The sequence below is a fragment of the Chanodichthys erythropterus genome, chromosome 14 (assembly GCF_024489055.1).
Source record: "Chanodichthys erythropterus isolate Z2021 chromosome 14, ASM2448905v1, whole genome shotgun sequence".
NCBI lineage: Eukaryota > Metazoa > Chordata > Actinopteri > Cypriniformes > Xenocyprididae > Chanodichthys > Chanodichthys erythropterus.
Genome location: NC_090234.1, coordinates 3,494,342 through 3,510,329, shown reverse-complemented (window position 1 = coordinate 3,510,329; position 15,988 = coordinate 3,494,342). Strand labels below are relative to the sequence as shown.

Below are 15,988 nucleotides of genomic sequence, written 5' to 3'. Positions count from 1 at the left end.
ACATGTACGCACTCAGAGGATCCCCCAGTTCTTGGCTAATTGTTCACTGGAGAGTCGCTTTGAACGGATCATTGAATCAATAACTTGTTGACTCGATAACAGCTGCAATACGATCAGTCCAATTTGCGAATGAATTGTTGATGTGATTTGTGAACCGATTTAACAGGATGATTGAAAAGAATCAGTTCGTGCACGAAACGTCTCTGAGCATGTCATAATTTCTTCCATTTAAAATAATGAGTAACGACAGGTTTTATGAAATGTAGTGGAGTAAAAAGTGCGATCTTATGCTTTGGAATGTAGTGAAGTAAAAGTAAAAGTTGCTAAAAATAAAAAATACTCAAGTAAAGTACAGATACTTGAAAAATGTACTTAAGTACTGTAACGAAGTAAAAATACTTAGTTACTGTCCACCACTGGTGTTTACTATAAATTACTATAGTATTTTTCACCTAGGTTTGCATGCTCCTGTTGTCGTAAAATGTTTTTTTTTTTTATGTTTTATGTGTGAATATAATAATACTCACCATGTGATCTGTATGGGATATGTGATTGTTGACATTTTGGTGTCTCAATAATCATAATTATTTTCATGTAAAGAAGCAGAATTGAAAATTTCAATGTATTAGCATATATTCAATGTATTAGCAACAATAAACGAGCGCAAATCACGCGAGATCTGCTTGTGATCTCGTGTCCGCCTACTCTCGAACCAGCTGGAATATAATAAAACACTGACTTCATCATTCTGATGTAATCTGAGGCAAACTTAACATTAAAACAGTGAACAAAAGCGCCAAAACACTTTGGAGTCTGCAGGCCAATATGATATTTATATTGCTCTCGCACACACAAGTCCCACCTTTCTCGTGAAGCTGTTTATGGTTCAGTGAAAATCACGTGACCCGCCGCTGCCTGAAGCGCGTGTCCGTCAGTGACGTTTGGAAACAGATTCAGGAACCCTCATCTAAAAATATATGCGGTATTAAACGCGAATAACGTCTTCTCTCACATGATAAACGGACAGGAGAGAAGATCATGGGTTTACAGGTACTGTGAAGAACTGTAGCGAGAGTTCATGAACTACTGGACTTTGGTTCATGTGTTGAGCCCGTCGCGAGCAGTAACTCCGTGTTTATGTTTGACGCGTTTATTAAACTGATATTAGCTTTTCTAAAGTAATGTGGTCAGGTGATGGCATAATGGTCCTTTAATATGATGTACACGATGTCGATATACATTTATCATGATTTTACATAACATACAAATGACTTCAAAGAATACCAACATGCCACATATTGAAAACATTCATTTCTTCAAGTGTATGTATTGTGTTTTCATCTTTCCTCAGGTCTGGTCAGTCACCAGTGACTTCAGAGTTGACTGGACTGGATCAAGACCTCATCCACATTGTGCTAAAGGTGTTTATATGTAATGTGAGTTTGGTTTATTGTCTTATAATGTGCAGATTTGTGACATCAGGGCAGTGTTATTTATTGATGTTAGATCATCATCTGAATGTTTATTATATATCATTCTTTTGCTGTGAAGTGAACATGTAAACCTTAAGTTAATTTCAATACACAAAGGTACAAGTTTCACTTGATTTACATCATTTTATTTTTATTTTTTACCTGGCAGTATTTTAAATATCTCAAATCTTTCCAAACCAGTAAGACTTTCCTTCGTCTGTGAAACACAAATGAAGATGTTTTTAATGAAATCAGAGATATTTCTGTCCCTCCATTGAAAGTTTATTCACCCAAAACTCCTAAAGATGTAAAATAAATCCATATGAATGAGGTTTCTGAAGAGACTCCATCGCTTCATATGATTATCAGATTTAATTTAGGCTTTTATTCACATGTAAACATCTTGAGGAACTGAAGTATGTGTGTCAGATAAGAGCAGAGCGGTAAATCAAAGGACCAGGATTCAGAAACACTGCGTGGAAAAAAGGAAAATGTTTCACTTTATTGTTACACTACATGCCATTTTTAGTCATTAATTTAAACTTTTCCAAAGCCATATCATACACAAAGAGTATATTTCTAAGAGTTGACAAGATTTTTTTTGCCACTCTTATTTGTCATTGACCCATCACTGAATGTGTGTTCAGTACAGCTGACGTGTTTCTGTTTTACTCTGATTTAGAAACAGTTAAGTTTTACTGCCCCCTGTTTATGTTATTGCCTTCTGATCAAATGTATTAATGATTCACCTCATTCCACTGTTCTTCCAGTGGTGGTTTATCTTTAATCATTTCTGTTTTTATTTCAGTGTGAGGTCGCTGTGTTCGTGAATTATGATTGACAGTCATAATGACGACAGCATACGTGGGCCATCTGTTCCTCATGTCTCTCTACATCACAGGTACAGAATGATCTGAGAACATCAACATGAACTGAGCCTCCATGTTAGGACCGCAAGAACTCATTTGACCAACAGTACCAGACAGACACTTTCTGATTCAAAGTAGACCAATCATTTTGTTAGCTATACTGAATTCAGTTTTAGGTCAACAAAAGTGTGTGTGTGTGTGTGTGTGTGTGTGTGTGTGTGTGTGTGTGTGTGTCTGAAATATGATGCTCAACAAAAAACACATATGCAAACGCGTGTGTGTGTGTAGATCTGCATCGTTGAGTATCATATTTCATACATCAGGCTCTTATGGCTCACAAATGCAATTCAATGATAATTGAGAGATGGAAAAATAAGCCTGTTGTGTCATGTTTGACATTTACATTTAACATGAAAAATGTAAATAAATAAATAATAATATTTTTTTTTAAAGATTAAACATGGTGTATGAATAAACAAGCAAACTCAAGTTGTTTCAGTCCAGTAAATGTTCATCTTAAATTTACTTATTAAAAACTACTAAAGATTTCAGAGCAAAAAAGACTTTATTTGATTAAAAAAACGGTATGAACTGTCAATCAGAGGACAGAGGGCTTGAAGTATATCGTGTGCAACAGGATTTTCATCAACATTTTGTTGATAAGGCCCTTTAAATTTGCATATTAAATATGATACCGTAGGCTAATATACTTTAAGTTATGACAGAATAAATTTTATAAGAAATGTTGTAAAAAGCATTCTGTTTCTGAATTTATACCCCCAAAGGGGTAACTGGGGGATAGAAACATAAAAAGTCTTGTTTAAAAAAATAAAATAAAATTTAGAAAGTGTATTATTTGTGCCCTAATCAAATGGAAAATAGCAATACATTTATTTTCATATGTCTCTTTATGGTCTTACCCTTTTTAGGCTTAAAAAGTTAGTCTTTAAAGGTGCCATCAAATGAAAAATTGAATTTATATTGGCATAGTTGAAAAACAAGAGTTCAGTACATGGAAATGACATACAGTGAGTCTCAAACACCATTGTTTCCTCCTCCTTATATAAATCTCAATTGTTTAAAAGACCACGAATCTCAACATAACACCGACTGTGACGTAACAGTCAGGATCATTAATATGTACGCCCCCAATATTTGCATATATGCCAGCTCATGTTCAAGGCATTAGACAAGGGCAGCCAGTATTAACGTCTGGATCTGTGCACAGCTGAATCATCAGACTAGGTAAGCAAGCAAGAACAATAGTGAAAAATGGCAAATGGAGCAATAATAACTGACATGATCCATGATATCATGATATTTTTAGTGATATTTGTAAATTGTAAATGTTTCGTTAGCATGTTGCTAATGTACTGTTCAATGTGATTAAAGTTACCATCGTTTATTACTGTATTCACGGAGACAAGAGCCGTCGCTATTTTCATTTTTAAACACTTGCAGTCTGTATAATTCATAAACACAACTTCATTCTTTATAAATCTCTCCAACAGTGTGTAATGTTAGCTTTAGCCACGGAGCATAGCCTCAAACTCATTCAGAATCAAATGTAAACATCCAAATAAATACTATACTCACATGATCTGATGTATGCATGCAGTATGCATGATGAACACTTTGTAAAGATCCATTTTGAGGGTTATATTAGCTGTGTAAACTGTGTTTATGCTGGTTAAGGCAAGCGCGAGCTCCGTGGGCGGGGAGCACGAGATTTAAAGGGGCCGCAGCCTGAATCGGTGCATAAATAATTATGGCTCAAAATAGGCAGTTAAAAAAATGAATTAAAAAAAAATCTATGGGGTATTTTGAGCTGAAACTTCAGAGACACATTCAGGGGACACCTTAGACTTATATTACATTTTGTTAAAACTGGTTCTAAAGCACCTTTAAGTAAACAATTTGAAGACTTCTGATTTTAACTTTGAAGACTAGTCTAAGCAGCTGGCCATGGGTACTTAGGTTTGGGGACTTGAAACACTGAATCTGGGAACTAATATATTTACTTCTTTTTTATTGTTAGCACATGTACCTATAATGATATTGAACTGACCAGAGTAATATTCTTGATAACTATTTAATATTTATATATATTTTTACATAATAAGCTAATATTGTGTTTGAAACACAAACACGCTGCAAATATCTTTAAAACAAGATGTATTTGCTTGAGAATTAAACCACATGATGAAAAATGATATCTAACAAAATTCACAAGGTTGGTGAATGAAATGAGGAATTACAACTAAAATCTGCTCATTTCCCACCACTTCTTTTCCTGTTTTGTTTTTTGAATTATATGAACTATTTTATTTGTGACCATGTTCCTGCTTAGTTTGACTAAAAGTAAAAGATGCACAGCGATTATTTGTGATTTCATGTTTCGTTATGGTTTTCTCCTTCTAGCGCTCCACACAATCCCTGCTCCCGCCAACGTCACAATAGTGTCTCACAACTTCAGGCACATCTTACAGTGGAGTCCTGGGATAAATTCTCCTCCAGGGACAGTGTTCAATTTTAGAAAAAGGTGAGTCTTCTCAAAGAACAATAAGTCAAGTCTGGAAGCATTTCAGACAAGAAGTAGATGAAACATCTTGGTAACTCTTTATTTTAAGCCTTGATGTGTAATGCATCATAAAGGTATTCATAATGTACATTGTAATGCATTTTATATTTTCAATAATAAATTATAACCAAAGTTAAAATGCATTTTAATGTTTGCAAATTCCTTGTTAAATCTAAAATTGGTTGTTTTTCATGTTTTAATGCGTTATATTTTCTAAAGCTCTGTTCAGTGAAGTATTATAACTAGGGTTACAATTATTCATGCGACCATAAAATGCATTATAAGGTGCATAATGAATACATTAAAATACATTTATAATGCTATACATTACATGAATTTTGAGCTACAGGCAAAACAAGTCAAAAATGTCAATTTGAGTTGAAATTTAGGTTTTCACAAAAATGAGTTTATTAAGCCCTCGTCTAGTGATCCCAATGCTCCAAATAACAATTAAACATCTAAAAGTATCTTTATTTGGCGTTTTCTGAGGGTAGTACCTTTCCTTTGACCAAAAAAAATGCAGTTTTTCTCTGATCGCTTCTCAATGACTGGCGCTTCCCTCAGCACAAGTTTGGTATCGTTGTAAAGCACAGCATTCATTGCAGTATCATCGTAGTAAAGCATATCACGATATTGATTTTATTTCAATGTATTGTGCAGCCTTAGTGGAAATATTATTATCAGGGGTTGCAACTTGGTTAAAGCCAAATTTGAAGCATCCTTGGAGAGTTTCAGATCTTGCATTTAGTGTCATGATTAGAAGTCAACTGATTGATCAGTTTTACCACAAAAAAAACTTTTTTTGTGTTGTGTCTGTTGCTGGAGCAGCTAAGTAGGGTCTGCTGTCATTACACAGTACGAGAGCGCCCTCTAGAGGAGAAATACAAACTATCACTTACACACTCAGGCATTTCCAAAGATGTGAACACTTCCTGAACCCACTGTAATTAAAATGTTACTGTAAAAGACAACTGTCCTTTTAAACTTTTGTCAGTATCACACAAATCCAAGGTGGTTTTTCCCAGTGCATTTTCTTACATTTTGTCCTATTTTTACTATCTTTAAATAGACTGATTTAATTATTTTTATAGGTGCAAGGGAAAGTCAACAGTGCGGCTGAACATCAGAAATACAACCGTAGATGTCTCTAAATCATTGAAGGACATCTATACACCCTGCACTTTCTCTGTTTGGGCATCGCTTGACAACACCGTGTCATCGGAAGTTAATAAAAGTATTACACCATATGAAGACAGTAAGTACTTTCTGGCGGGTGCCAGTGATGTAAGGTGCGATGTGAGTCATATTTTCTGTTTCAGTTTGCCTGTACATGTCTGTCAAGATCTAAAGTTGATAGTCTTTTAAAATGGCTTTGATTTTGCTTTGTTCAGCAATCATAGGTCCACCCGTTATATCTCTGTCTGGCTGTGGAGACTGTCTGAACATCACCATCTCTCTACCCATTGAGGGACCAAAGATAACAGAACAAATGCGTCAGTTTCGTAATTCTATGACCTTCAACATAAGTTGGAAGAAAGTTGGACAGACTGAGGTGAGTTCCTGTGGGTTCAGCAGGTGAATCTGCCAAGTCAATGTCCAACTCAGTCACTTGCATAACATAAATAGATAAAAAAATAAAGATGGATAAATGCAACTAATAGATGTTAGTTACTTGTTAGTTTTCTTTTTGTTAAAGGGATAGTTCACCTAAAAATGAAAATGTGATGTTTATCTGCTTACCCCCAGCGCATCCAAGATGTAGGTGACTTTGTTTCTTCAGTAGAACACAAATGATGATTTTTAACTCCAACCGTTGAGGTCTGTCAGTCGTATAATGCGTGTCAATGGGAACTCCATCTATAATAGTCAAAAAAACATGCACAGACAAATCCAAATTAAACCCTGCGGCTTGTGACGACACACTGATGTCCTAAGACATGAAGCGATCGGTTTGTGCGAGAAACCGTCATCAATGTGTCGTCACGAGCCGCAGGGTTTAATTTGGATTTGTCTGTGCATGTTTTTTTTATTCTCATAGATGGTGTTACCGTTTCAATGCATTATAAGATTGACAGACGGCAACGGTTGGAGTTAAAAATCATCATTTGTGTTCTACTGAAGAAACAAAGTCACCTTCATCTTGGATGCGCTGGGGGTAAGCAGATAAACATCACATTTTCATTTCTGGGTGAACTATCCCTTTAATAAAATTCACTTTATTGCATTTTACTTGGGTTTATAATAAAGAAAGTGGCTCTACAACAGATTCAGTCTCTCATGAATCCTTCAGATAGGTCAGCTGACAAACTCACTTTTACTGATGTTGTGTTCCAGGGAAAGTTAAGGTTGTACAGTCAGCATCGATCACCGCACCTCCTAATCACTGTGTTTGATCCAGCATTTATTTATTTACAAATTAATTTACTGTTTTACAGGTTTTGTGAGATTCACCCTATTATGAGCTCTAGGCTGGTTGAGATCACTTTGTAAAGAACAAAGATTACTCTTACTTAAACTGTTGAATTATTATATTTAGATTATTTTGTAATATCTTTAAATCTAGATTTATTTATTTTTTGTAATTTAATGACTTGATAAATGAATGCTCGCACTTGTTGATTGTGTTTAAAACTATATTTGTCAAGTCACATCAGCTGAATTTCTCAAGTCTTTTACTGTTGTCTTGTTAAACCTAGGTCAGCCATATCTCTGTATCGAGTAACCAGCATGTCCTGCAGAATCTTCAGCCTGGTGATCAGTACTGTGTAAGAGTTCTTCCCCAAACCAGCTCCAACACCAACACTCAACCTTCTGATTGGCAGTGTGAATACACCAGTAAAGAGGAGCCCAGAGGAGGTAAGAGAATACCTTTTAACATTTTTGCTAAGGAATTAGGTCAGCTGACAAAGATTAGACTTTTTACTAATAAGAACTCAACAGTAGATCTTAAAAAATTATGTCAATGGAAATATGAAATACTCAATATACTATTATTTCATATTTCCATTGACATAATTTTTTATTTCATATATCTCCATTGACACATTTTTTTAGATCTACTGTTGAGTTCTTAATAGTAAAAAGTCTAATTTAAAGGCTCTCTAATGAAGAGTTCATGTTCATCATATATTTCAGATGTCTAAAAATAACATGTAGTTCAATTCAATTGATGTAGTGTAATTCAATTTGAAGTAGAACTCTGTAATTACAATTATGAGTAGGAACAATTCACTTTTGACCATTCAGAATTACATTGAGGGATATCAAATTAAAGTTACAAATAATCTCTCAAAGTGTTTTCTGTAGGGATCATCTTTACTCTAATGAGAATAAAATGGGAACTAGTAATAATTTTAAAATTCTCTACAAGTGAAATTGAGTTTTCAATGTAATTACAGATATCATTCAATTGATTATTATTAGTAAAAATGTAAATGAAGAGATCTACAATAATCACTATGGTGATTCCACAACTTTCCAAAAGAAAGCGTCATCTTCCAAAGAGAGTGATGGATTACGGCAAAAGAATTAGAAAGAACCATGAGGGATTTGAAAAGAGAAAAGGTGTATTATCAGTAGGGATGCACGATTTGGGGAAAAAAAATCTAAGAAATATTACTATTGCAATAATATTTTCATTATTAAAAATTAAAAGTTGAGTATTTTATAATAAATATAACAAAATAATAATATTTTTGCAGGCAACCTATGACTATGAATCAGTAGAAAGGTTTGAGGATGTATTATAAAATAATTTTGTCAGGAGTTAACAGGAGGAATCCATGTATTTAATAGGAAATATGAGCCTCTTATGTATCCACTGTGGGGGGAAAAAACTCCTGTACATAAAAACATATTATCATATAAATCTCTTTAGGGAAAATATTATTATTCCTTTTTTTTTATCCAAAATGGGATGGAGTGAGCATTACTGAGTGCTAAACACACGTTTGTTTCCTTCATACTGGAAGCCACCCTCATGCAGAAACCCCAAATATGCCTCAGAGAAGTAATAATATGATGTTCCAAGAAATCCCTAATTTCTTCCCTAAATGCTTTGATTAAACATGAAGACAGTAAACACACAACTGCCTCAATACATAGTGTATTTTTACAATAATAAAAGTATATTTTATTGTGATGCTTAACAACATAGCATTTATCACTATTTAGAATACTATAAAATTATATTGTCTGCCTCATTCTCACAAATTATTGAGTAAAAACTTTATTAAGCATTGTCTTTTACTTTTAAACTTTTATTAAGCATTGTCGTTTGTAATGCTTCGCATTACAAATTTGGCAAGATGTTTGATGCATGTTGCTTCTTCATAATTGCCTGTTATAAGTGACTCCAACTCACAGTGCTTTCAGAGATGGAGCAGCATTTACTACTGATCACAGACACTCTTCACTAACTGAGATTTCAGAATCACTTAGACAAATCGCAAGTTCAGTTTAATTTTGATTAATGGTGTAGCCCTAATTATCAGTTCTGCTGTGCATATGTGTTTTAATAGTAAAATGCAAGTTGCAAAGCTCAATAATGTAAATTGATAGTTTTTAGAAGCGAGAAGATAATGTTGCTTTCCTCACTGGCTTCTTTATAGTGTTTTATATCCGCAGTTCAGTTGTGGCACAGATAACAGCTCATGAGTCCCGATTTTCGCCTCTTGTTCCGCTTTTAAAATCATTTGAACGTGTTAATCGGCAAGTAAAAACACGTCCAAATGATAAACTTTCACTCTATGATGGTTAATGGTCCATGATGGCAGTTAATCCACGAATCACATGCGTGCAGCGTGTGCTGAACTGTTGGACCTCATCCGTACGGATCACGGATTAACTGCAATCCGTTGCACACCTAATAATTAAAGAACACACTTACTTTTATCTTACCAGAGTTGGAGAAAAATCCTGATCCAGTAAGTAAACGTGTCCCTGTGAACCAGCCCCAAAAATGTTGGTACTCAAAAGCACTTCCCTCCAGGTTTTTCTGGTGTGCATCATTTATTTTTACTACGCATGCGGACCCGTGCACCACTCATGTGCACCTCTGGTTATATGATGTCAATGAGAAACACCAAATCACCAATCTGTTGAGATGCACTCCAATAAGTGTGCCAAATTTCTATCATATGGTTCTATGGGCCGTGGTGGACTCTTATCCAGAAGAACAATCAGTCCAAAATACAGCATAGTTACAGTATGCGTGTTTTTGTAAAAGTCACATTACATTGCAAGCATCTGCTCAAATGACTAAATTAGATTTGTTTTGTATGTTTGTCTCTCTGCAGTGTCATATTTAATGGGTTGGTCACTGGGAGCAGCAGTGTCAGGTTTATGTGTGCTGGTGTTGGCGTTGAGTCTGATTTACACTGGGTCTCTATTTAAGCTGAAAACCCCTCTTCCTGCATCCCTGGTAAGATCCTGTCTGCATTCAAATGCAAAATTTTCATCACAAAGTATACATTTTTATTTACCTCATTAGTTTTTCTTACCTTGAAGTACTTTTGTTTTATGAACTGGTTAGGTTTGGTTCTCATCCAATCATGTCAGTGCAGTCACATCAATAATATTGCTATTGAACTGTTGTATAAAATCAATATTATTAATAACCGAGTGAACTGAAGCTTCTAACCACAAGTCGAGAGCTGCAGTTCCAAGCACTCAACTTTGCAGTGCTGTTAGTGAATGTTTGTTGGAAATGTGGCTTTGTGAAACACTGAATTGAGGAACTGTGTTGGTAACGATGAAACTTGCGACCATAGTTTGCTAATGATGCTTTTGGGGAAACGCACCCCAGGCTGGTTAACTGTTCCTTGCTCAGAAGTGACACGTAGGGCCCTATCATACACCTGGTGCAGTGCAACGTCAGGCATGACGCAAGTGTTTTTTGTTAGTTTCAGCCTACTGGTCTGAAAACAAGGTGTGTTCAGGCACATTGTTGGTGTGTTGCTATTTTGAGGTTACTGAAAACGACTGCACCACTGACAAACTTAAACCTAGTCTAAAGTCAATGGCTCAGTATTTTTTATTTATTTAAAGGGTGCCTTAGCAATATGCTCCTATAGGCGGGTGCACAACACTCATACACTCGGCTTGTTACACAAGAGCCATGAGTTTGTCTCATGTATCCTCCTGCCACAAATAATGACTGTTCGACTCTTTCTGGTTTTTCTCATTTAGAGTAACATGGTTCAAGCCCTTTATCTGATTCCTGAACAGACATTATATGAGAGAGTGTCATCAACTGAGGCTCAGTCAAATAGTCCATCTAAAAAGTATCCCACCAGAAACAACAACCTACTGAATGTGGAGGAAGATTCAGAAAACCAGCAACATGAAGAAAACTATGTCAACAAGGTCTGTTTATTTAAAAAAAAAACATCCAATTAATCAAGAACTGTGATATGAATTTAACAACTGTGAACTTAATTCCTTAATGTGTTAATTGCTATTTTATTAATTTAGAATAGCATGTATATTTGTTTTAAAGCTTTGTGATGGGATGTGTGTAAATATATAGATATATATATATAGTCCTGATGCTGATCACTTGGGTAGCTCGCCACTATAAATTAATTTTTCTTTCATTTCTATTGAATTAACATGGTTTGTTCAGAGTTTTTAATAGTTTGAAAACATGTGATTTTTAAAGGATTAGTTCACTTTAAAATGAATATTACCACATGATTTACCCACCCTCAAGCCATCGTAGGTGTATATGACTTTCTTCTTTCTGATGAACACAATCTGAGTTATATTAATAAATATCCTGACACATCCAAGCTTTATAATGGCAATGTTTTGTTATAATTATTATCATTTTGTTTGTTTTTCTGCCACCATGGAACATGTTGATTGAAAGTTCATCTACTGTTGTTCTCACAGGCTGACACAGAGGACGAGGATGAAGAGGATGAAGGCAATTACATGGGATGTGTAATTAATAACAGTGGTTCAGAAACTAATAAAGGCAAAGAGAAGGCTGTAGTTTCAACTTCACCTATCCATAACTGTGCTGGGATCTACCATGCAAAGAAAGCAGCCATGGAAGAAATACTTGGGTGTAAAAAGGACTTCATATCAGAAGTGTTCGAAGATAGAAACCGACATCTTGAAGTCAAAAATAATTTAGAATCAAAAGAGAATGAAGAAGGTTCAGGGAACATTAACTTGTTTTCAGTCACTTTGAGGGCTCTGGGACCACAGGATGATTTGGATGAGGAAGAGGTGTGTAAACCTCTGCTACCCAAAACAGTCCTAGATTTATCTACATCTCACACCTCTGTACTGGAAGAACAGACAGAAGATATCCTACTTGAGGAAAAAGAGATGCACGGACAGCTTTGTGTACCCATACAGATCGAAATGACATCAGATGTGGAAGAGGAGGCAACGTCAGGATATATGGTGACCCACACAGGAAACATGAATGAACAAAATAGATCCATGTCACAAGAGACGGATTGTGACACAGACTATTTAACACGGTAAAGACAAGAGTATTCATGTAAAGACTTTCCGAATTTAATGAATTTGCCTCAGACTATCATATAATTAAGCAGATGATTATTACCATTGCATAATTTACTGAAAGTCTGATATGAAATGCATCTTTGTTCTTCATTTAAATCTGATCAACAACATGTTGGTGATAATACTGGTAATACATTGCAAGTCGATAAGCAAGAAACAGAAGATAATATGATTTTATTTTGTGAAGGGATGTAGGTTTTTTAGATTCATGTGTAAAATAATCTATTTTAAGATGACATGCTGGGAATTTTCATAGAGTGTAGTTTTACAGGTTTTTCAGGCAAGAACATAGTGTTTAATATAAAATCGGGTTTATTTTATTTATAAAAAAAAATTGCTGGAAGTTTTCAGAATTGTGAGGTCGAGCCGATCACAGAGCACTCATGAACCCGTCAACAACAGCCTTATCTCAGCAAGTCCTTCTGACATTCGCCGCTGACTCTGATATATCTCATGTTTAACCACAGCAGATACAATTCATTTTGGATATAACAGCCAATCTTTGGTCTCATGAATCTATTATTTGTTCCTGGGAAAATTTTGACTGAGGTCAAAATTAAGTTTTATAATTTTATATTTTATTTAACTGAAATGTCATACAAGTGCCACTGCCTTTGTTGCCTACTTTTGAATGAATTGTTTACATGTAAATTTTTCTATTGTACAAATGTCTTATATAATGGCTATTTTTGTTCATTAAATATTACTGTTCAATAAAAATATTTTGTATAAGTACTTGGTATTAAGAAACGTCTATGTATTAGTGTTGGTGATTTTTGGTGACTTCAATGCAGTCACATTATGCATAAGATCATCGTTTTTAACATTACACACCACCTTACTAGGCTAAATCCATGCAATGCAGCATGGGGTTGTGTTAAATTAAATTTGACACTTTATTTCATAGATACTGGCATTGGCCAACACTGAAATGATGCAAAATCCCCTCAAGTCTTGAAAGGATACTACGAAAAATATATCGCTTTCATCAGCACACATGACTGCAAACTGATTTATTTTCACTAATTTATTAAATGACCTAGAGCAGTGATTCTCAAACCTGTCCAGGGGTGCGTTTCCCTAAAGTATTGTTAGCCAACTATGGTCGCATGTTCCATTGAACTCTATTGGATACGACAGAACTTGCGACCATAGTTTGCTTTGAAAACACATCCCTGGAGTACCACCAGCCCTGCACATTTTTTATGTCTCCCTCATCTATCCCCCCTGAGTCAACTCATGAGCACATTAGTAGACTTCAAGAGCTCAAATGTTTGTGTCTGATAAAAGGAGACCTACAAAATGTGCAGGGCTAGGACAGGTTTGAGAAATACTGACCAGAGAATGGAAGTCATAACAGACACAATTAATCACACGCTCTCTCTCTCGTAATGTTATACCCTATGGATTCTGAACTCTGGCCGTTGAGATAAGCACTCTTGCAGAGTTGCTCTAACCCTAATCAAACACACCTGAACAAGCTAATTAAGGTCTTTAGGATAACTAGAAAATTACAAGCAGGTGAGTCTGATCAGGGTTGGGGCTAAACTCTACAGGAAAGTGGATTTTGAGGGCCAGAATTGAGAACCCATGCTCTACTATGTTATGTTATGTTATTTATTTATAAAGCACATATAAAAAAAACACAAGGTTGACCAAAGTGCTGTACATTAGAAACAATACATACAAAGAAAACTTTTAACAACAGAGTAAGATACAATCAAATTCAATTGTTGTTAAACACTGTAGATAAAAAAAAAAGATTTTAGCTTTGATGTAAACATGGAAAGAGATGGTACCGTTCTAATTGACATTGGTAAGCCGTTCCATAGTTTGGGGCCAGCCTTTGCAAAGGCTCTGTCCCCTCTATGTTTTAGCTTAGTCCTGCACACAGAAAGTAATCCTAGATCCCCCGACCTAAGTGATCTAATTGGGTTGTGGGGGAGTACCAAAACAGAAAGGTAGTCTGGAGCTAAGCCATGTAAACATTTATAAACGAAAACCAAGATTTTGAACTCTATTCTAGATTTGACCGGAAGCCAGCGCAGAGACGTCAAGATGGGAGTAATGCGATCAAATTTTTTGCTGCCAGTCAACAGCCTAGCAGCAGCGATCTGAACAAGTTGTAGACGCCCAATTGATGAGCTATTAGCTCCATAGTAAAGTGAATTACAGTAGTCAAGACGTGTGGTAATGAATGCGTGGATAACCGTTTCAAAATTCTTGAGGGAGAGAAATGATTTAACTTTTGCAAAGGCGGCATAGATGGAAAAAACACAATTTGACAACAGAATTAATCTGTTTATCAAACCGAAGTCCTGAGTCGATTAAAACGCCAAGGTTTTTAGCGCACGGAGTAACATAACAACTTAACAAGCCTAGATCCAGATCACCACGATCATAAAAGTCACTTGGTCCAAAAATTAAAACCTCAGTTTTTTTCTCATTTAAGGCCAAAAAATTTTGATCCTGTAGGCATGCTATCAAAACCTCAATAGAACAGGAATCATTGCGCTTAAGTAGGAGATACAACTGGGTGTCATCGGCGTATAAATGAAACAATACTCCATTTTTAGAAAACAGGGATCCCAATGGTAACATGTATAAAGAGAAAAGTGTGGGAGCAAGGATCGATCCCTGGGGAACACCACAGGAGAGAAGTGCTACTGAAGAAGTATGTTTTCCAATACATACAGAAAACTTCTTATTGGTTAAATATGATCGAAACCATTTTAAAACAACACCCTGAATGCCTACTTAACTTTCCAGTCTAGAAATTAAAATGTTATGATTAACCATATCAAATGCTGAACTGAGATCTAAAAGAACCAAAGCAACAGCATTCCCATTGTCAGTAGACATCATAATATCATTTGTAACTTTCAATAATGCAGATTCAGTACTATGTAATTTTCTATAACCTGACTGACATGTTTCATATATTGAATTTGAACTTAGAAAAGACTGTAGTTGAGTGAGTACCACCTTCTCTAAAATGTATTAAACAAACCGAAGATTAGAAATCTGTCTAAGATTACTTAACACGGAAACATCAAGATTGGGTTTCTTCAAAAAAGGGGTGACGGAAGCATGTTTTAGACAGTCAGGAACAGTACCAGTATGCAGACAGCTGTTAATAGAAAACAAAAGATCAGACCCTACAATGTCTATAATTTGCTTTAAAAAATGTGAAGGAATAAATTCATAATGACAGGAGGTAAGTTTTAAGTGTGCAATAATATCATTACAGGTTTGTAAGGAAATGTGATCAAACACACTCCAGGTAGCTGAGCGACTGTTTATTTCAGACAAGGCATAAGACATCTGTGGAGATTAAGGTCTTGATCATTTTGTCTTATCAACAAAGAAAGACAGAAAGTTTTCACATAGAGTGTTAGACACATCAGAGAAAATATTTACAACAGGGTTTAAAACAGAATCTATAGTTGAAAAAATGATCCTGGGAGTCTGACAGTTTTTTGCGACAATCTCAGTAAGGAATCTGGATTTAGCTGACTTAACAG

At 35.4% G+C, this 15,988-nt stretch overlaps 1 protein-coding gene across 3 annotated transcripts; it reads left to right on the top strand.

Moving 5' to 3' along the window:
* The first annotated feature begins 896 nt into the window (after positions 1-896).
* Positions 897-13,165, top strand: crfb1 (cytokine receptor family member b1). 3 transcript variants are annotated; one of them, XM_067408892.1, is made up of 10 exons: positions 897-1,050; positions 1,352-1,436; positions 2,281-2,373; positions 4,763-4,883; positions 6,014-6,177; positions 6,314-6,474; positions 7,619-7,778; positions 10,220-10,344; positions 11,112-11,288; positions 11,817-13,165. In XM_067408892.1, exons 3-10 carry the CDS (start codon positions 2,322-2,324, stop codon positions 12,420-12,422), a joined length of 1,566 nt encoding a protein of 521 aa, XP_067264993.1. In that variant the 5' UTR covers positions 897-1,050; positions 1,352-1,436; positions 2,281-2,321; the 3' UTR covers positions 12,423-13,165. The 3 variants fall into 3 exon arrangements, with proteins under 3 accessions (XP_067264993.1, XP_067264995.1, XP_067264994.1); XM_067408894.1 differs by lacking the exon at positions 897-1,050 and adding an exon at positions 1,078-1,191; XM_067408893.1 differs by lacking the exon at positions 897-1,050 and adding an exon at positions 1,107-1,220.
* Positions 13,166-15,988: the final 2,823 nt, after the last annotated feature.

Bases quoted from the DNA above. Each gene is read 5' to 3' on its own strand.
- crfb1 (XM_067408892.1), top strand. From the start codon at position 2,322: ATGACGACAGCATACGTGGGCCATCTGTTCCTCATGTCTCTCTACATC. The intron at 7,779-10,219 runs GTAAGAGAATAC...GTCTCTCTGCAG, and splicing joins TAAAGAGGAGCCCAGAGGAG to TGTCATATTTAATGGGTTGG. The intron at 11,289-11,816 runs GTCTGTTTATTT...TTGTTCTCACAG, and splicing joins AAGAAAACTATGTCAACAAG to GCTGACACAGAGGACGAGGA.